Source organism: Ochotona princeps, unplaced genomic scaffold (assembly GCF_030435755.1).
Source record: "Ochotona princeps isolate mOchPri1 unplaced genomic scaffold, mOchPri1.hap1 HAP1_SCAFFOLD_281, whole genome shotgun sequence".
NCBI classification, from domain to species: domain Eukaryota; kingdom Metazoa; phylum Chordata; class Mammalia; order Lagomorpha; family Ochotonidae; genus Ochotona; species Ochotona princeps.
In genome coordinates, this window is record NW_026699228.1 from 139,041 (window position 1) to 158,436 (window position 19,396).

General features: G+C 65.0%; 2 protein-coding genes across 2 annotated transcripts; both read right to left on the reverse strand.

Annotated features, from left to right (window-relative positions):
* Positions 1 to 243: 243 nt before the first annotated feature.
* Positions 244 to 7,576, reverse strand: LOC131479191 (interferon-induced transmembrane protein 10). Its single transcript, XM_058659727.1, has 2 exons — positions 7,121 to 7,576; positions 244 to 611 (listed from the first exon to the last, which is right to left on the reverse strand). Exons 1-2 carry the CDS (start codon positions 7,427 to 7,429, stop codon positions 462 to 464), a joined length of 459 nt encoding a protein of 152 aa, XP_058515710.1. The 5' UTR covers positions 7,430 to 7,576; the 3' UTR covers positions 244 to 461.
* Positions 7,577 to 10,601: 3,025 nt separating this feature from the next.
* LOC101527187 (cathepsin D) lies at positions 10,602 to 17,383 on the reverse strand. Its single transcript, XM_004599268.2, has 9 exons — positions 17,231 to 17,383; positions 15,683 to 15,869; positions 14,555 to 14,678; positions 14,311 to 14,429; positions 13,046 to 13,260; positions 12,049 to 12,171; positions 11,807 to 11,951; positions 11,328 to 11,426; positions 10,602 to 11,241 (listed from the first exon to the last, which is right to left on the reverse strand). Exons 1-9 carry the CDS (start codon positions 17,296 to 17,298, stop codon positions 11,074 to 11,076), a joined length of 1,248 nt encoding a protein of 415 aa, XP_004599325.1. The 5' UTR covers positions 17,299 to 17,383; the 3' UTR covers positions 10,602 to 11,073.
* Between the last annotated feature and the right edge of the window lie 2,013 nt (positions 17,384 to 19,396).

The following is a 19,396-nucleotide window of genomic DNA, read 5'->3' on the forward strand; positions in this document are numbered from 1 at the left end:
GCCCAGCGAAGGAGGCTCCTGAAGGGTCACCCCCCACCCTCCTGCGGGGGGAGTGGACAGAGGCTGGGCTGCAGCAGGGAGGGGGTTTATTGAGTTCACAGATACAGAGCAGGGTCACAGCTTGGAGGTGGCAGGGGTCAGGGGAGACACAGGGGTCCCTGGACTGGCAGCCCCTGCCCTTGGCCCAGGAACAAACTCCCACAAAAGCCCTTCTTGCTGGTTATTGGGGGGGCTGCTGGAACCTGGGGAGGGTATAAGAGGGCAGCCGCCAGAAGCCAGGGTGCACAGTACAGGGGCAGCCCAAGGCCTGCACACGCACACACACAAGGGCAGAGGCAGGAGACGGAGTGGTGGGCCGGCTCCCTCCAGGCCTCCCAGACCCCAAGGGCGGAAGCACAACCCCTGGCATGACCCGGCATGGACACGAGCGGGTGTGCTCGGGCCGCCCACATGCTGGGCGCTCAGTAGTCGGAGAGTGGATACCGCAGGAAAATGAAGACCAGCAGGATGCAGGAAGCAGCCAGGGCCGAGCTGGTGATGTTGAACAGTCGGGCCGTCTTGGCGTCCTCCACCGCACCGTTCAGGTCATTGAGGAGCTTCTTGTCCCGGACCTGTGGCCAGGAGGGCGGGCAGTCGGGGAGATGGGCAGTCAGCACAGGAGACAGAGGGCACGGGACCCCCGGGGCCTGGTCCTGGCCTGTGCCTCCCTGGCAACCAAGACCCTCCTTTGAGCACGGTCTGCCTCTGGAACACAAAGGTTGACTTTGTGGAATGTTACAGAAGTCAGTACTCAACTGTGACAGCTGCGAACCATAGCAGCCAAGGCCCACACAGAGCCCAGTGCTATGGCACAGCCCGCACAGCTGCCACGTGTGGGCTATGTGCCCTTTGGGCACCGGCCTGGGACCTAGCTCCCTGCTGATGGCCTGGGAGAGCGGCAGAAGGTGGCCCAAGTGCTCGCACGCTGCACCTGCATGGGAAACCCAGAAGAAGCCTCTGGTATCAGATCAGCTATGCTCCGGCCGTTGCAGCCATTTGGGGAGTGAAGCAGCCGATGGCAGATCTTTCTCTGTCTCTCCTCTCTATAATTGTGTCTTTCAAATAACTCAATAAATCTTCCGTAAAGTCCCACATGCCATATCTGGACCCACAGATGTTACAGCCACACAGCAGCCCCGCCAGGGTCATCACGTGGCCTAGCGGCTGTGGAACAGGCGACAGCGATCCCTGGGGAGGACACTGCCCGGGTGGGTGTCTGGGTGGAGGGATGCTGTCTGCCATGATTCAGAGTGTGACAGGCTGTGTTCTGATGTCTGGGCCTCCCCTGAGAGGCCCTGGGAAGACAGGTGGTGGATGGGCCCCATGGCCTTCAGGAAGGGACATGACGACGCAGGGAGGGGCTGGAGTCCAGCGTCTTGTAGGTCGGTGGGCAGGGCCCGGCCCAGCTCCCAGAGGCCACTCCTGTTCAGGGTGAACGCCAGGGCAGTCAGAGCAGGAGATGAGGAGCGGAGAGGAGGGAGGGTTGGGAGGAACGGGTACAGCATGTCCATGCCATGAGGAGGGAGGCACTGGGCCACGCACCAAGGGCGAGCGGTCAGCAGAACGGAGACCAGAGAAGTGCAAGTGGGTGGAGGGCAGGGAGGGGCAGCCGCCCGCCGAGCGGAGGAGCAGAGGACACGAAGATGAACTGTGGCTGGACACACGAGCCAGAGTCGTGGCTGTGTGGGCCAGCACATGGTGGGTGGAGCTGGACACACTGGGTCTCTTGCATTCAGCCATGGCTACCTGCTCAGCGACTGCTCTCTGCTGACCTGGCCAGGAACCGTGTGGTCAGGGCCGGGGCAGCAGCAGCCACGCGGTGGGAGCCAGTGGGTTCCCGTCCACGTGGGTGGACAGCACAGCTAAGGTGTCTGCAGGGCGGAGGCCCGGCATGTGCGAGCGAGCCTTGGCAGCACGTGGCTCCCTGTGGCTGAGGCCTGCGTGGACGTGGCACTCACCGGGTGCTGGCATGTGCGACAGGGTGGACAGTGGGAAGTTTAAATCTGTGGACAGGTGAAGGACACAGCTAGGTGATCGGGCTGAAGGAGAAAGCGGGGAGTGAGCTAGACGCAGCTCTGACTGGAGGAGAGGCTGAGGAGGGCAGGAAGTGACACAGGCAGGCCTAACCGTCACAGCCAAGCAGCAGACAGGACGGCAGACGGCTGAGGGAGGAAGGCGAAGACAACAGGGCAAGGTAGGCCAAATGATGGCCGTGGGAAGCCCCCAGACACGGCGTTGGTGGACGGACGTCAGCACACAGGCCAGGGGCTGAGCCAGCAGCACAGGGCAGGGGCTGAGAGGGGAGGACAGGGCAGACCGCTGTAAACCAGTAACAGAAGGGAGGGAGTGCAGGAAGAGGGAGAGGAGGAGGAGGAAGGCTTCTCTGAGCCAGCTACCCCACATGTACAGGCAGGGAACGGAGCACACACCCAGGTGGCTGCTGCTGAAAGTCCCTAAGCCACTAAATACCACGGGCACACGCCTGGCCACGGCCACCACAAACTGTTGGGCTGCGATTCTGTGGGCCACCGAGGAAGCAGAGGTCAGCTGGTTGCACAAGCTCTCAGTGTGGAAGGCCCTGGAGGACGGGCAGGCACATGAGGAGGTGGTGCGGGGAAGGTGCGCATCCCTGAGGGGACCGGGTGGATACGGGTGAGAAATTTGGTATTTTGATGGAAAACAGGGACAATGTAAGGAGTCAAAGCGAGTGGCTGCGGTTCTGTGGCTTAGTGTAAAGGGGCCGCCTATGGTGCCAGCATCCCCATGGGGGCCGGCTGGAGTCGCAGCCGCTCAGCTTGGGCCCCTGTACCCACCTGGAGACCCAGAGGAAGCTCCCAGCTGCAGCCTGGCCCAGCCACGACTGGCACAGCCCTTTGGGCAGGGACAAAGCACAGGCATTCAGGAGGAGGTTGGATCTGCAGATGGATTTGTGACGAAAGAAGAGGTGAGCGGGTGAACCCCGAGACAAGTAGCGGAATGAAACCCACAGACGGACAGACGGTAAATTAACATGTCACCGAGGGGAAGGAAAACAAACACGAATCCAGGGAAATGGGTGCATGGAGAGTCAGACGGACGGACGGGTGAGAAGGGAGGAGACAGGGCAGCAGAGCGGCCACCCTGGTGGTCGGGGCTCCAAGCTGTGGCAGTGAGGCCAGATGGACATGCAGACACGCTCAACGCACTGAACACAGGAGGGAAGGGACGGGGAGCAACCCCAGGGTCAGAGGCGCTGGGTCAGGGCGGCCACAACTGAGCAAACGGGCTTGAGGGCTGGGAGCCCCAGCAGGAAGTCACCGGGACCCTCAGGAGAGACGGACAGCGGAGGGGATCGGGACGTGAGCGTGGTGGAGAGATGGGCGAGCAGCAGGCAGAGAAAGCAGACCAGACGATTATGTGTGAACAGACGGACGGAGGGCTGGGTGGTTTTTTGGATGGGTTGACGGACATGAAGGAGGATGGGCTGGGATTTAAGGGTGAGTGGATGGGCGAGTAAGCAAGCGGGTGAAGGGTGGATGAGTGGTGTGAACAGGTGGATGAGTGGTGTGAACAGGTGGATGAGTGGTGTGAACAGGTGGATGAGTGGATGGGTGGGTTGGAGGGTGGATGGATGGGTTAGAGGGTGGGTGAATGGATGGGTGGGTGGGTGAATGGATGGTGGATGGATGAGTGTGTGGATGGGTGGGTGGGTGAGAAGATGGGTGGGTGGGTGGGAAAGGCTAGCAGTCAGCAAGGAAGCAGTGTTCTTTCTGCCCACTCCTTGGCTCTCATGCCCTCACCACTGGGCCCTTTCAGCCCAAGGTCTTGCTCAGGCCCACCCTGGTTCAGGCCGCAAGTCTCCCCTAGACCCTCCCTGCTGGGACCCTCCCTCACTGCCTCTGCCCCCTTGCCAGTGTCCACAGCCTTCCTGACCATGACTGCTGGGCCACCCAAGAGGACAGAGGCCTCGAGGTACCCGTGGGGCTGCGTGGGAGGCCTTCTGCTCCCCGTGACCCTGGCTGCAGGGAGGCCCTCCCTCTGGGCACACGGCCTTCATGCACCCATCACACCCAACACTGCAGCGCTTACATCCATGGGCGATTGTCAGCAGCAATCGGGTGCAGGCTTGAGCCAGAGGCGCAGCCCACGAGGCAGGCCTGGCTGCACAGCTAGGTTTTCAGGGAGGGCTGGTTACAGCGGCCCCTTGGGGCCCAGCCTACGTCTCTCTGCTTGCTAAATCACTATCTCACACCCCCATCTGAGACCCAAGGCACAGCAGCCCCTGCGGCCCACTGCCCTCAGAGTCGTCCCAGGCAGGCCCTCCACGTATCGGAGAGAAGCTGATGAAGCAGGAGCTGCAGACCCCAAGGCGGAGGCCTGGGCTGTGTGTGTGTGTTGTACGTGCACGGGGAGACATGCCTGGAGCCCCAATTTCACACCAGCACCCACAGGCCAAGGAGAAGCAAGGACTGACCCATGTGTGCATGGCCCTCCCAGCCCCCTGCCCACCAATCTGCCAGTGCAGGGGGATGTTCAGGAGGCTTGGAGGTGTTGAGGGCCACTGAATGCCAGGCCAAGGGGCCTGGCTGGCGTCCAGGCGCCGGCGTGAATGGAGAATTGGCTTTTTGTGTTCCTTCCCCAGAGACGGGGCTGAGAAAAAAGAGCCTGCAGCTCAGCGTCCCACAGCCAGCTCCCTGCCCAGGGCCCGCGAGGGCACAGCCCTGGCCTTCCACCCCCTTCCACCCCCACAGCCACCCTCGCGTGTACGGGCTCTGCTGGTGAACATGCAAGGGGCGGGGCTCAGCAAGATGGCATGGCCATCAGCCAGGACCCCGACCCAGGTCCACCCGTTCCCCAGTGGCAGGCGTTAAGCGATGGGCTCCTAGGTGCAGAGCCTGGGCTGACAGCTCTGCGTGCCCCTCTGCATGGCACACACCCCTCAGACAGAACCACCTCGAGTCTCTCCTGGGCTTCCGCCACCCCCGGGCAGCAAGACAAAGACAGATAGGACCCCCGCCCCCGCCAGCTCTCTGTCCCAGCCCAGACCTAGCACCTTTCTGGCCTGACCTACCTACAACCCACAGCAGATGGGCCAGCCAGCCAGCACAGCCTGAGCCTGCGGGAGGAGGGACGGCTTCCGGACAGGAGCCCAGGCGGCCAGGCCCACGCCTGCAGGCCACTGCACGGCCTGGCTCTGCCAGCCACAGCCTCGGCTGGCCCCTGCCGCCCACAGCGCTGAGGACCCTGTCTGTGTCGCTGCCATGGCACACACATGAACACACATGTGTACACATTCAAGAAATACACAACAGCCTTCATGCCGCATGCTCACACACTTCACACATGTACACACACATGCACGCACTCATGACCATACATGAGTTGTGACACATGCAATACAACACACACAGCTGTGAATATACTTGGTGCACTCACGGGCACACATGGCACACACGGCACACATGGCACACACGGGCACACACGGCACACACAGGCACACACAAGCACACATGGCACACACGGGCACACGGGCACACACGGCACACACAGGCACACACAAGCACACATGGCACACACGGGCACACGGGCACACACAGCACACACGGGCACACACAAGCACACACGGGCACACATGGCACACACAGGCACACATGGTACACACAGGGACACACATGGCACACACAGGCACATGCGGGCACACACAGGCACACGGGCACACACAGCACACACAGGCACACACGGCACACACGGGCACACACGGCACACATAGGCACACACGGCACACACAGCACACACAGGCACACACGGCACACACGGGCACACATGGCACACATAGGCACACACAGGTACACACGGCACACACGGGCACACATAGCACACACAGGCACACACGGGCACACACAGGCACACACAGGCACACACGGGCACACACAGGCACACACAGGCACACACAGGCACACACGGGCACACATGGCACACACAGGCACACACAGGTACACACAGCACACACGGGCACACACAGGCACACACGGCACACACAGGGACACACAGGCACACACAGGCACATGCGGGCACACACAGGCACACGGACACACACAGCACACACAGGCACACACGGCACACATGGGCACACACGGCACACACAGGTACACACGGCACACACAGGCACACACAGGTACACACGGCACACACGGGCACACACGGCACACACAGGCACACACGGGGACACACGGGCACACACGGCACACACAGGCACACACGGGCACACACAGGTACACACGGCACACACGGGCACACACGGGCACACACAGGCACACACGGCACACACTGGATTCTCACAGCAGAGTCTGCTGCTGATTATGGTTCAAGAGGATGGCAGGAGTGCCAGCTGTCCGGGCATGTGATGCGGGGCACGGTGGACGCGCAGAGATAGGTCAGAGGCATCGCAAGCCCCCAACCTTCCTCCAGGGGTGGCCTCAGCGGCCCCCTTCCCTCCTTGAAGCCCCCGCCTGGCTGAGCAGCTGCCATGCAGGAATGCATTTGGCCTTGGCTGACCCAGTCCGGGCTCAGGGGAACTGATGACCTGACTAAACATGAGCCAAGTCCTTGCTTCCGGAGTGGCGACGGAGGCTGGCGCAGTGCTGAGGGGAGGACCAGAGTTCCCCTTCTCCCCTTCCCCCACGCTGTCCGTGCCCACTGCCTCAGTGGGAGGGCTGGGGTCAGGGTCACCTGTGCTCAGCTCTGCCCCTAACCATCTCCTCTCAGGACGGATGTCCTGCTATCCCCGGTGCAGCCCTGCTCGTCGGGGAATGGCCTCCCATTGAGTGCCGGACTGGACATGGCCAGGCCGCTGCCCCAGGCTTCACCAGCCAGGGCCTGGAGGAAGTTTGCAGAGGTATCTCAGCTCACCCCTCCCTCCACAGCAGCTCCTCGTGCCCACCTCAGCTCTGGCCCCAGATGCCTGGGGGTAGCTGCTGGGCAGGTCCCACCTCAGATCACTGCCCCATACCTCCACGGCCAGAAACAGCCAGGAGTACCTCCCCACCAGCGGAGCAGGTGCGGGCTGCCCCAGCACCCACCCTGGCCCGGCCCCGAGGCTCACTTTGAGGGAGTAGGCCAGGGCGATGAAGCCGAGGCAGCAGAAGTTGAGGTAGACGAAGTTGAAGATGGACCACAGGTAGTAGTCATTGACCTCGCTGGTGTCCGGGTAGACCTCGATAACCGTCGTGGGATTGGTCATGGTCTTCTTCTCCGCTGAGTGCTTGCAGGTGGGGGGCGCGCCGGCCGCCCGCACACTGTCCGTCTTGCTGCTCTTGGACTCCATGGGGAACAGGGTGGGTGCCATGGGGGGCGAGGCTGAGGGCTCGGGGCCAGAGGCTGCAGGAGCCTGCAGCGCGGGGGGCTTGGACATGCAGGCAAAGCAGCCCTTGGGGGAACCAGCCGGGGGCCGCGGGAGCCAGAAGGCCCCGTCCAGGGGCACTCGGGCTTCCTGGGTGCCGTCCGTGGTGCTGGCCGGGGCTCCCAGCGGGGCTGGGCACTGGCTGGGGCCCTGGGCCTGCAGGGAGGGTGACAGTGAGGACAGGCAGGACCTTGGCACCCCCTCCCCAACAGCGTCTCCTGGGCTGCCCCATGGACAGCCCCCAGACTGGCGGGCCATCCCTGCCAAGGGAGCGCCAGCTGCCAGCCTGCCACCTGCCTCCCCCACCACCCCAGCCACCAGCGGCCACTGCCAGTTGCAGGGCCCTCCACGGCAGCCTTGGCAAACACACGGAGACTTTTCATCACTTCGCCATCTGCGCACAAACACTCCCTCACTGGCAGACACAACAGCAGCCTCCCTGACCCGCAGTGCCCCGGCAACACTGGTCCCACACTGTTGCCACAAACCCAGACTCTCCTCACCCCCATCTCCAAAGGCCCGGGAGGCAGACCCCCTAGGGAGGCCGCCTTAGACAGGAACTGGCCCCCTAGCTAAGCTACAAGAGGCACCTGGCGCGCGGGCCGCCGACACCGGGGCACAGACCCTGACAGTCCCCATGGCCACTAAAGCTGGGACGCCATCGCTGGAGGGGGTGGGGACCACAGCCTGGCGAGCATCGCACCCCGCCATCCCCCACCGAAATCGTTGTGGGACCCCAGAAGCGCTCAGTCGCGCTGAGCCACCCACCCCACCCCCCGGGGCCACACTCAGCGGGAGGAGCGCTTCTCCAGCCAGGTACCGAGGTGCTCGCGCTCTGCGCCACTCTGGAACCTGGAGCCCAAGCGGGGCGCGGGGGCTGGGGCCGGAGCTCAGTGGCTCTGCGTCCGGCCTGGCTCTGAGGCAGCCGCGGGACAGTGGGTCCTCACCTGCTGATGACTCCTGGGCGGCGGACCCCAGCGCTCGGCGCGCGTCCTTGCACCGTCCCGCGCGCCGCTTCGCGCTCTGTCCGCCGCCGATCCGCGTCCCTCGGCCGAACCTTGCGGGTAGGGAACGCGCGGGGCTCGGCGGCGCAGCTACCTCCCCCGCTCCCGCGTCCCTCCGCAGCGCCAGGCCAGCGGCCGCAGCCTGCGCCTGACTCACGGCGGCCTCGGCGCAGGCTCCTCCGCCTCCCCCGCCGCAGGGTGGGGGCCCGGCCGGCCGGAAGCACCACGCTGAGAAGTCGCAGAGTGGTCGCCGCCAGCCCTCGCTCTAAGTCCCCAGAGAGCCCCATCGCTGGTCTAATCCTCTACCCTGGAGCCCACCCTCTGGCTCCCTGCTGCCTTGAGCACCCCCTCCCCCGCCCCAGGGCCCGGCCCTTTTCTCCAAGTCTCTCCTCTGAATCCCCTCCCCCTCCCCGGCATCCAGTCCTTGCACCTGTCCAGGAAGACCCGGGCCTTACTAAGGGAGCCTGTGAGGTCACCAGTTTGTCCTCCAGCTTGCCCAGCCCCATTCTGTGCCCCTTCCTGTCCCTCACTCTGTGTCCCACTGAGTCTCTGGCCCTGACAGCCCCAAACTCTAACCAAAGTTTCTCCTCTCCTGAGGACCCTGCTGCTGCCAGCTCCTGGCGGCCCTGCGTCTCTACCCACACAGACCAGAACAAGCCCCTGCTCTGGCTAGTCAGCCTGCCAGCCACCGGTACAGGTGTCCCTGCAAGGTCCCCTCTGCCTCAGGGGGCTTGCTGTCCCGATCCAGCACACGCAATCACACACCCGTCCCTCAGAGCTCTACCCACTCACCCCGATAGCTTCCTGTCCCCAGCCCCTGACCCCAGTACCCTCTCACACCCACCTGCCTCTGGGACTCTCGGATTCTCACCCCTCCTCCCCTGCTCTAGGAGACCCGACCCTGTGACAGCAGCTTGTCCCTTCCTCGAGCGGCTCTCCAAGTGACCCTGCTCCATGTCCTGTCCTGCCCAAGCTCTGGGCACCACTCTGCCCTTTGTCCTGTAAGGTCCCCTGCCGTCCCCCGTCTCTCCCACACCCTCCTCCTCTCCCACATCCCGGGGCCCTCTGGGGGACCTCTCCCTAATTCAGCAGGCAGCGCCCCCAGAACCACCTCCTCTCCCCAGCAGCCCCGTCCCTTCTGGGAACCCCATTGCCAGGACAGACCCCGCCTCCTCAAGCCCCTCCCCTTCCCAGTCCCCACTCCAGGCCACGGGTCCTGGCACAGCGCAGCCCTGTACAGGTCAGGAACCCTCAGCGCAAACTGGATCTCAGATGTGGATAATCTTGGGTGGGCGGGAGCAAGCCTCAGCAGATGGCTCCCCAGCCCTCTCCTGGGCACCCTGGCCACCTCCCCAAGCCAAGGCTCCTTGGACCATGATGGGGAGGGGGAGACTCGGTGCTCCTTGCACTCAAGACCTGGCATGGAGGAACCCAGACTGGAAACGCAGGGCCAGATCCAACGAAAGCTGCCCTCCTCACTTGGAGCCGTGTCACCCCATTTCCCGGCTCTGCCCCGGGTAGGGGGCCTGGTCTGTCCATGGTTTGGTAGGTGTGCCCGAGCCTGCTTGGAGGTCACCAGGTCACCGTGCTAGGGGAGAGTGGAGGCCGGCCTTCTCCTGCCCCACACGCTCTGGGGCTGCCTCCGCTTCCCTGCCAGCCCTCACACCCCTGCCCTAAGCCACTGGGGCCTCCTCAGGCAGCGCAGGGCAGGAGTGCCTGTGTCCTCCCAGGGGGCCCTGCCCTGCACCCCAGACCCCTGGAAGGTTCAGGACAGTCTGTCCTGCGGGGTCGGGCTTTTGTGGCCTGACCCAAGGGATTCTGGCTCGGCTGCCAGTGCTCACAAGCTCCTGTTGCCCCTTCCAAACTCAGTCACTCCCGGCTGTTGCCGGCCAATGACCCCACCGGGTCAGCTCTGGGCCGGCAAGGCTGTGGCAAGCACCAGGCCACTCAGGTCAATGAGGCAGCCAGCAGCGCAGTCTGCCCCCTCCCAGCCAACCGACCAGATGGGTGGGCAGTGAAGGCAGGGGCCAGCAACCAGGGTCACTGCTCTGGGCAGAAGCCGGCTCTGGCTGTTGGGCAGGGTCTTTCAGGTGGTGCACTCCCTGACCCGGGGGCACAGCCTGGTGCTGGCTCCCAGCTCCCTCCCTGGGCCCTCTCCCAGCAGAACACACAGACACAGCTTAGAGGCCCAAACTGTATTCTCATGGCCTCGGGCCATCTTGTCCCCGACAATGCGTGGCCCCAGGACAGTCCCAAAGTCTACCTTTCCCTCCCTCCAGCTCCTTCCTACTTATCAGCGGGCCTCAAACTGCTGGCGTCCCTCAGGACACAGGGAGAGAGGAGACAGCGGGCAGGGGTGCCAGCTCCAGGTTGGGCAGACAGCTAGCAGGGAGGGCAGATTCTCAGGGCCTGTCGGGCGGCATGAGGCACAAACCCCTCACTGTGGGTAGGCGAGGCCCACGCATGCCCCAGCCCTTCCGAGACAGCAGCCACGGGCCCAGCTCAGGCTGTGGGCGGGTGAGTGTGAGTGTGAGTGTGAGTGAGCATGAGTGTGTGGGTGAGTGGAGGAGGGGGCTGGGAGGCCTGAGGTCTGGCCACCCCTTCCCCCTGCCCGGAGTCCGTTGCACATCTGCTGGCCGCGGCGCTGGCCGTCTAGTGCCTGGCGGCCTCCGCGAAGCCCACCCTGTTGTTGTCACGGTCGAACACGGTGTAGTAGCGGCCGATAAACACGTCGCCCAGGATCCAGAGGGGCCCGGCGGGCGGGGGTATGTCCATGCCCATGAACCCGCTCAGGCAGATGGTCTTGCCGCCCTGGGACACCTGTAGGGCCATGGGGGTCACAGAGAGGTCACGCCAGGGTCATGGGGGATCAGTCTGGGGTCGCGTTGGGGTCACGTGGGGCCCACCTTGAGCGTGTAGTCTTCAGCAGACAGGGTGTAATCTCTGCCTCCCAGCTTCACGGTGACCGCGGGCAGGCCGGACACCTTCTCACAGGGGATGATGTACTAGTAGGGTGAGAGCGGAGAGTCAGGCCGGAGCCCCACCCCCTCTTCACCCACCACGCCCTTCTCCACCCACCCCTGCCACCCCCTGGCCTCTCTCCACCCCATCCCTGCCACGTCCCACCACAGCCCCTGGCCCCTCTCCACCCAGTCCCTGCCACACTACTCACCCTCTTCATCCCACCCTGCCACGCCCCTGGCTCCTCTCCACCCCATCCCTACCACCTTCCACCACGCCCATAGCCTCTCTCCACCCACCCCTGCCACACCCCTCACCCTCTCCACCCCGCCCCTGCCACGCCCCCTGGCCCCTCTCCACCCCGCCCCTGCCACGCCCCCTGGCCCCTCTCCACCCTGCCCCTGCAACTGCCCCTGGGACTCACCTCGCCCTGGATGAGTGGCACTGCCCCGATGGCCTTCTGCAGCTCCCGCACCTCGTCCACGGGACCCACCAGCAGGGACGTGCCAGTGTCCACGATGGCCTCACAGCCCCCTTCACACAGGGTCAGCCCGTTGCCTACCACCAGCCTGTGGGGAGCATGGGTGAGTTCGTCCCACCAGGCCAGGGGCCCATCTGCATGGGCTCAGCCCTCCTGCCCCCGAGCCCGGCCGTGCCCACACTCACTGGTCCATGTGCACCTGCCAGTAGGCCTTGCGGGTGACGTTCAGGTAGGACAGTTGGCCCTGGTAGTACTTGGTGTCCACGCCGCCCAGCATAAGCTCACCCCCAGGCTGGGCAGTTGGGTCCCTGTGGGCAGGATGAAGCCAGGGGTTAGCAGCCCGCCCTTCCCAGGCGTGGGAGGACCGACCAGGAAGAACAGCCAGACAGCTTCCCCCAGTGGGTCCTCTTGCCCGTGGACCTGCCCATTTCCTGCAGCCCTGGCTTCCTGGGCACAAACTCAGCTATCGGGGTTCCCTGCCCAACAGCCTCCAGGGGTAGATCCAGGAGGGGGGTGAGCGTTGCCAGCAGGGTTTGGGGCTGGCATTCCAGCAGCAGTGGCCCCGGTGAGCAGTCAGGCCCAGAGCCTTGAGTGGAACCCAAGCAGACAGCAGGCAGAGGCCAGGAGTGACACAGGGCCGGAGGCTGAGCCCAGCAGGTGGCCCCCAGCTCTGTCCGCGACTCAAGACCTGCACCCTCGCCTGGCAAGAGGAAACCGAGGCACAGGTCTCCCTCCAAGGTCCCTTCACTTCAGGTCACCGCAGGCTTGGACCCCCTGTGTTGTAGCAGCAGCCAAGATGCTGGGCTTCTCAGGAAAGGCCACGAGGTCCGAGGCAGAGAAGGACCTGCGGCCCGGCGGCCGGCGCACCTGTCCAGGTGTGGGCCTTCTCAGCAAAGGGCAGCCAGTGTCCCGTCCCCAGGACGCCACGAGGTCCGAGGCAGAGAAGGACCTGCGGCCCGGCGGCTGGTGCACCTGTCCAGGTGTGGGCCTTCTCAGCGAAGGGCAGCCAGTGTCCCGTCCCCAGGACGCCACGAGGTCCGAGGCAGAGAAGGCCCTGCGGCCCTGCGGCTGGTGCACCTGTCCAGGTGTGGGCCTTCTCAGCGAAGGGCAGCCAGTGTCCCATCCCCAGGACGCCACGAGGTCCGAGGCAGAGAAGGCCCTGCAGCCCGGCAGCTGGCGCACCTGTTCAAGTAGAAGGAGAAGACGTTCTTCTCCACCAGCTTCTGCTGCATGAGGTTGTCGAAGACGGGCAGCACGTTGTTGACTGAGATGCGGGGATACGCCATGCCCAGGATGCCGTCGAACTTGGCCGCAATGAACGTGACACCCGGCTGCTTGGTGGCCTCTCCAAAGATCTGCCTCTCCACCCGGATGCCGCTGGATGCCGAGCAGGGCACCTGTGGCCGGTAGGGCAGGGGTCAGTGGGCATCCCGTCGCCTGAGCCCCACACCCGACTCCCAGCTGCAGGCAGCTGTGACCATGCATCCCAGCTCGAGGGACACCGGCTCAGCCAGCACGGGATGGCAAGACGGACAAAGCAGGCCATGGGGATGTGGGTGTGCCACAGAACTTAGAGCCGGAAGCCAGGACAGAGGCTGGCCACCTGCCCGCACTCTCCCTGTGCCAGGCTCTGCGGCTCAGGGACAAGATGCTGAGCCTGGGGGACTGAGGCAGCCAGGGCCACTTCAGCTCCTCCTCCAGCCCCAGGCTGAGGCTGCAGACACAAGCGGGCAGGATGTGGGGTGAGGGAGGGGGATGGGAGGCCAACATCCTGTTAGGGCAAAGCAACAAGGCAGAACCTCACAGTCCCACCAGCATAGCCAGGTTGGGAAGCCGGTCCCAGCCCTGCTCCCTGCCAGCTCCATGGCAGCTGCCACAGGCCCCAGACCCCACAGCTGACTCCTGCACACCCCTCTGCCCCAAGCCACACGACACTGCTCAGGCCGGAGCTTCCCTCTGCTCGAGGTCCACACATGAGACAGGCACTGGCCCTGCCCTGGGGGAGGACGGCACACCTCACACCTTCCCCGCCCTGGCAAGGCCGCAGGAACCCTGACCGACCCGATCAGGCGCCCTCCCACCCTCCCACTCACCTCAGCTGGTCACAGCCCCGCCCAGCCTGCTCGCACCTGTATTACCACCGGGGGTGGGGGGTGTCGCAACTTCCCTCCCAGCTCTGCTTCCAGTTGGCCTGCCCCTCTTGCTCACCACAGCCAGCCCCCCGCATCCCTCCCACCCCAGGGAATCTGACCACCCTCCAGGCCTGCTGCCACCTCTCCCCTACCCCAGAGCCAGGCTCTCGCTTCCCCCTACCCCAGAGCCTCGGCTCAGACTGTGCCCATGCTGGGCAGGCTCCTGGAGGCCACAGCCATCCGGCCTTTGCACATGCATGCAGGAAGGACCTCCACCACAGCCCCTGCCCTGGGAGTGGCCCAAGGAGGACTGACCGACACAGTGTCCTGGCTTAGGTACCCGGAGAGGCTGCCTGAGCCATAGTGGATGTCAAACGAGGTGCCATTCTTCACGTAGGTGCTGGACTTCTTGCTGTTGTACTTATGGTGCATCCCTAGGGGGTCAGAGCGAGGCAGGGGCTGTCAGCAGGCCCCCCGCAGGGAGTGACACCCGGACACGCACCCTGCTGAGGGGCCAGGCGGCGGCTGAGCAGGTGGGCTGCAGCCAGGTGACACTCACAGCAGGCAATGTCCAACAGCTTGCAGTGGACGGAGGGGACCCACAAGTTGGAAGAGCCGGTGTCGAAGACAACGGTGAAGCACTGGGGGGGCGTGCCAATGCCGATCTCCCCGTAGTACTGGGCCTGGGAGACGCAGGCTGTCAGCTCAGAGCTCAGCCGGGACCAGGGGCCCTGGGTCGGCCCCGCTGGCCGAGCTGGGTCGGGAGGGGGCTTCCCTGGCAGTACAGGCACAGCATTTGGGCCTGGCTCCCACTGCTGCCCCTCCTGCCTGTCACACAGTCAGAGGGACTGGGCCAACCATGTGTAGAGACAAGCCCAAGGTCAGCCAGAGGCACCTGCAGCCACATCCAAGTCAGGGGTTCGGACCCAGCTTGGATGATAGCCCCAAAATCTGGCCTTGACATCCCCTTCAGTGCCCGTGGTGAGTGGGGGCAGCCGGGGAGGTCACCCCTATTTGGAGCCCCCAAGAGGGGTCCTGGATGGAGCCTAGGGCATCATGCCCCACCCCCACCCCATGCCAGCCGGGGCATCGGGCCACTTGACCCCAGGGAGAAGCCTTGCTGACTCATGACCATGAGACAGTGACTCAGCAAGGCTCCATTGTGGGGGGGACCATGAACCCGCCAGCAGGGCCCCCAGCTCCCCCCAGCCTGTCACATGGTTGAGTCTCGAGCTTCCTGTCCCGGCCAGGCCTTGTGCCAAGCAGGTCAGGGAGCTCAGCCCGCTCCCCCAGCACGCAGGCCACACATCCCACACCCAGGGAGACTGTGGCCCAGAGCCCTCCTGGCCAGGCCAACCAGGCCCAGCATGCTGTTAACGTGGCTTCCAGAATGTTCCACTCTGAGCCTGTCTGCTCCCTGAAGGAGCAGAAAGCATAACGGAAGAGAGGCAAGGGGTACAGGGACTGCCTGCAGTGTCCCCCTGGGGGTCGCAGGCTGCAGGATTGGAAGGCCTGCCTGGGCAGCCTCCAGGGCACTAGACGGCAGCCGTGAGGACTGGGCAGGAGCTCAGCCACAACTGTTCAACTGTTCAGCGCGGGCGGGGTGGGGGCTGGGTGTGCAGACCCAGTGTCGCCACCCCTCCCCCAGCCCCAGTAAGTGCTCCTCCCGGCCCCGGCCGACGCTCACATCCATGTAGTTCTTCAGTATCTCCGGGATCGGCTCCTTGCGCCCCGAGGAGGGTTCGTGGGAGTACTTAGAGATGGGGCCCTGAGCAAACGACTCCTGCATGGACCCATGGGCCACCAGATCCTCCACAGGGCCCCAGGCCTCCGACATGGTCCGACGGATGGACGTGAACTTGTATAGCGGAATCCTATCGGGATAGACAGGTCGTATCAGGATGGAACTCCTGTGTTGTGGCTGCCACCTGCCACCCTAGACACCCTGCAGGGCCAGGCAGCAGACAAGGCCCAGCATGCTCCCTGACAGTGAAGGGTGACCCTCCCCAACCCAGGGGCTCAGGCCCACTCTGCCACCCCATCCCCAAGTCCCTGCTCTCCAGCTGCACCTGCCCTGGGCTCCTCCAGGATGGAGACTGGGGCGTGTCAGGGCCTGTCAGGATGGCCTGCCACCTCCAAGTCCTCCACGGCCTCCTGCGGTACCCAGCCTGCTAGCCACACCTCCCTGCACAGGCACTCCAACAAGGCGGTCCCCACTTTCTAGTCAGCACAGGCCCCTCAGCCTGACTGTGGCCTTCTCCCCACAACCTCCGCGTGTTTCCCCAGGGCACCCACACTGCCACGAGCACCCTCCACGGGCCCCAGCACTGCATGGGAGGATGCATCAGGCTCAGGCTGTCAGGTGTCCTGCGGGCTATGCCGCCTGGGCCCAGCCCACGGAGAGCCCTTCCAGCTTTCAATCACGTGGACTGTGCCGAGTCCAAGGTCGTAGCCGACTATTCCTGGCACAGCAAGGGCACACTCCAGGAGCCAGCTTTATTGCCTAAGAGTGAGCAGGCCGGGCAGTCCTGGGTGTGGCCAGGGACCAAGGAGGCAGGCGCCGGGAGTCCCGTGGGGCCCAGGCCATTCCCAGAAGGCCATGCCGGAAGTCCCAGCGCCTTTGTCTGCTGCAGCCTCTGTCCTCCTGGAAGAAGGGAGGCCCGTGGGTGGGGTAGGCAGGGCTCAGGCAGGCTGGCAGGCCCGGGCAGTGCCTGCTTCCTGACCCTGGCTGCCTCGGAGGAGGCTACAGCCTGGAGGCTCAGGCAGGCTCCGACCCAGCCCCCTGCCCCTCACCGGCCCAGAGAGCTACCTGGGAGCTCGCCCACCTGTGTGCGCAGTGCAACAGGCCTAAGACCCCTCCTCACAGGGGACAGGTGCTGGGGCCTGAGGGACACGAGCCCTGCCCCAGGGTGGGCTGCCTGGGCCATTCCCGGATCCCTCCTTCCTTTGGCTTCTGTGGGACTCCCTGGTGGAAACAGCCCAACTCTAACACCTGTCTGTCTGCCCCCTCCTACCTTCCCTCCCTGCCTCCCTGGCCTGCCCCGGGTCAGGGCCTCCCCCTGGCTGGGTGGGCCCCAGGGCATCCGGAAGCAAAGGCCCTCGGGCCAGGGCCCCGGCGACCTCCGCAGCTACAGAGCCGGCGGGCGGCACAGGTGCACAGCCGCACGGGCGCACTGGCGGGGAGCAGGGGACGCCGGCGCGCCCCGACCCCCACCAGCCGGGCCCCGGGGCTCACCTGATGATCGCGGTGGCGGAGGTGGCCAGCAGGCCGAGGGCGAGCAGCAGGAGGCAAGGGCTCTGCATGGCGGCGGCGGCGGTGGCGGCGGGCCGACCCGGTGGCGCGCTTATAGCCGGGATGACGGCGCAGTCGGGCCGGGTCAGCTGACCGCTTGTTTGCCCCGGGGCTGGTCACGTGGCCGCGGCCCGCGTGCGCGGGGCGGGACTCGGCGGCCTGGGCGGGACGACGGGGCGGTGCGTCCGGGCGGGCGGCGCGCAGGTTCCCGTGTGCGCGCAGGGACGCGGGAGGCACTCCCGGGAGACCGACCTCCGCTCCACCTTCAGGGCAGGTGCGGGGAGGCTTGCCACGCCTGCCCCTGCGCCTCCGCAGCGCAAACCCAGCATCCCAGGGCCTCGCTGGGGTCCCGGGCCCCTGCGCCCCTGCCGGTTCCTTGCAGTGTCCAGACCCTAACCCAAGCGAGTTCAAAGGATACGGAAGGAAAGGAAAGCGGAGCCGGGTCTCCTGCTGGGAGTTGGGGCCTGGCACTGGCTGTGCTCAGGCCTGCCTGGGCGCTGGGCACTGAGTTAAATGCCAGTCAGAGAGGCCAAGGCTGCCCAGGGAGTTGGCACAGGGGGGCTGGGCCCGGAGGACATTCAGCCGCGGGGGGCTCCAAGCCCCCCAGGCAGACCCAGTTTGGTGGCCCCCAAGAGGTGGGCCTGAAGTTCCCAGCGGTTTTTTTTTTTTTTTTTTTGACTCCGTTACCTCAAGTGCTTGGCCCCAGCCCAGCCTTCCTCCAGTGCTGGCCTGTCGCACGCCACGGCTGCTCTGAAGCCAGTGAGCCACTGTCCCTACCTGTCCGCAGGTAGGCAGGGTCCGTGGCAGGCCTGGACCAGGAGCTGGCCAGGGAGTGGCCCCTGCCGCCAGCCAAGCACCGAGTGTGGCCGGTGCACCCACTGGGGGCCGAGGGGATGGTCAGCCGAGTGATGGCTACCGGAGGCTCGCGTGGGGTGTGGGGCTGGTGCTGGGCTGGGTTGCCCCTGAGGGCTGTGACCAGTTCCAGAGCTGCAGGGTGTGGGAGGCTTGTGGTGCCTGTTTCCCCACCTTGTGGCAGGGGCCAGATGGCCACATGTGCTGTGAGTGCTGGGAGCCCCCCACCCCCACCACCTCCCGCCCCACCTTTGGGGCTCTTTGGCAAGCAGAGGCCTTTCCTCCCCCTCCCTGTTTGTTTGTTTGTTCAATAGAGAGGCAGAAAGGGGAAGAGATGAGAGCCCTTCAGGCTGCTGGCTCCGTGGTCAGTGCTTGTGCCAGGTTGGTCTGGGCCGGCTGGAGCCTGGAGCTGGCACCCAGCACCTGCTGCCTGCCCTGGGGTTCTGGGCAGGGTCCAGCCTCTAGAGGATGGGGGCTGCTGAGAAGGGAGGTGCCCACTCTGCCAGCATCTCCTGAAGGCAGCCAGGGAAGAGAAGGGTAGCCTGGCTGTCTGGAAGGCCAGAGAGGACCAGGAGCTGCTGCCTTCAGCCTTGCTTCGTGGGACCCTGAGCCCTGAGCGGTGCACTCCAGCTGTGCCAGTGTGATGCTGTGGTGGGCTGATGGAGGGGTGGGTGAGAGCCGAGAGGCCTTGCCAGAGGGGTGGGGGCTCCTGAGCAGAAGGCAAGGCAGAACTAGGAGGCTCTTCTGGGGAGGGGGGACGGAGCTGGCCTTGACACATGTGACTGGGGGCAGTACAGGTGACAGGAAGGAAAGTGAGAGGGGTAGGGCCCAGGGGTCTGGACAGGTGCCCCCCCCGTGGGTTGGTTGGGGTGATAGGTGAGGGACCTGTGGCACAGTGGGAAGGCTGAGGACAGCTGGCAGGAGAGGACCAAGACGAGACAGGAGGGCTGGGTGGAGACCAGAACAGTGGCCAGTCCAGTCTCAGGAGATCAGAGCACTGAAGGGGCGGAGGATGTGGGGAGGCTCTGCTGGAGAAAGGCATGCTTGCAAGCCAGTAGCAGCAGGTGGCTGCGGGAGGGGCATGGTGGGAGCTGGGTCTGGACCTAGGGCCTGACACTGAGATGGGCTCAGGGAGGGGAGTGTTTCCCCTCCCCCACAACGTGTAGTCAGGCTGGGCAGCCGGGTGTGTGTGTGTGTGTGTGTGTGTGTGAAGGGGGGCAGGGCCTAGCTTAACAGCCAGTGCCTGTCTGCCTGCCG

Coding starts and splice junctions, on each gene's coding strand:
- LOC131479191 (XM_058659727.1), bottom strand. CDS start 7,429: ATGTCCAAGCCCCCCGCGCTGCAGGCTCCTGCAGCCTCTGGCCCCGAG. Junction 612..7,120: donor CCCTGGCCTACTCCCTCAAA/GTGAGCCTCGGG, acceptor TCCTGGCCACAG/GTCCGGGACAAGAAGCTCCT.
- LOC101527187 (XM_004599268.2), bottom strand. CDS start 17,298: ATGCAGAGCCCTTGCCTCCTGCTGCTCGCCCTCGGCCTGCTGGCCACC. Junction 13,261..14,310: donor TAAGCCAGGACACTGTGTCG/GTCAGTCCTCCT, acceptor TACCGGCCACAG/GTGCCCTGCTCGGCATCCAG. Junction 11,952..12,048: donor TGGCAGGTGCACATGGACCA/GTGAGTGTGGGC, acceptor TGCTCCCCACAG/GCTGGTGGTAGGCAACGGGC.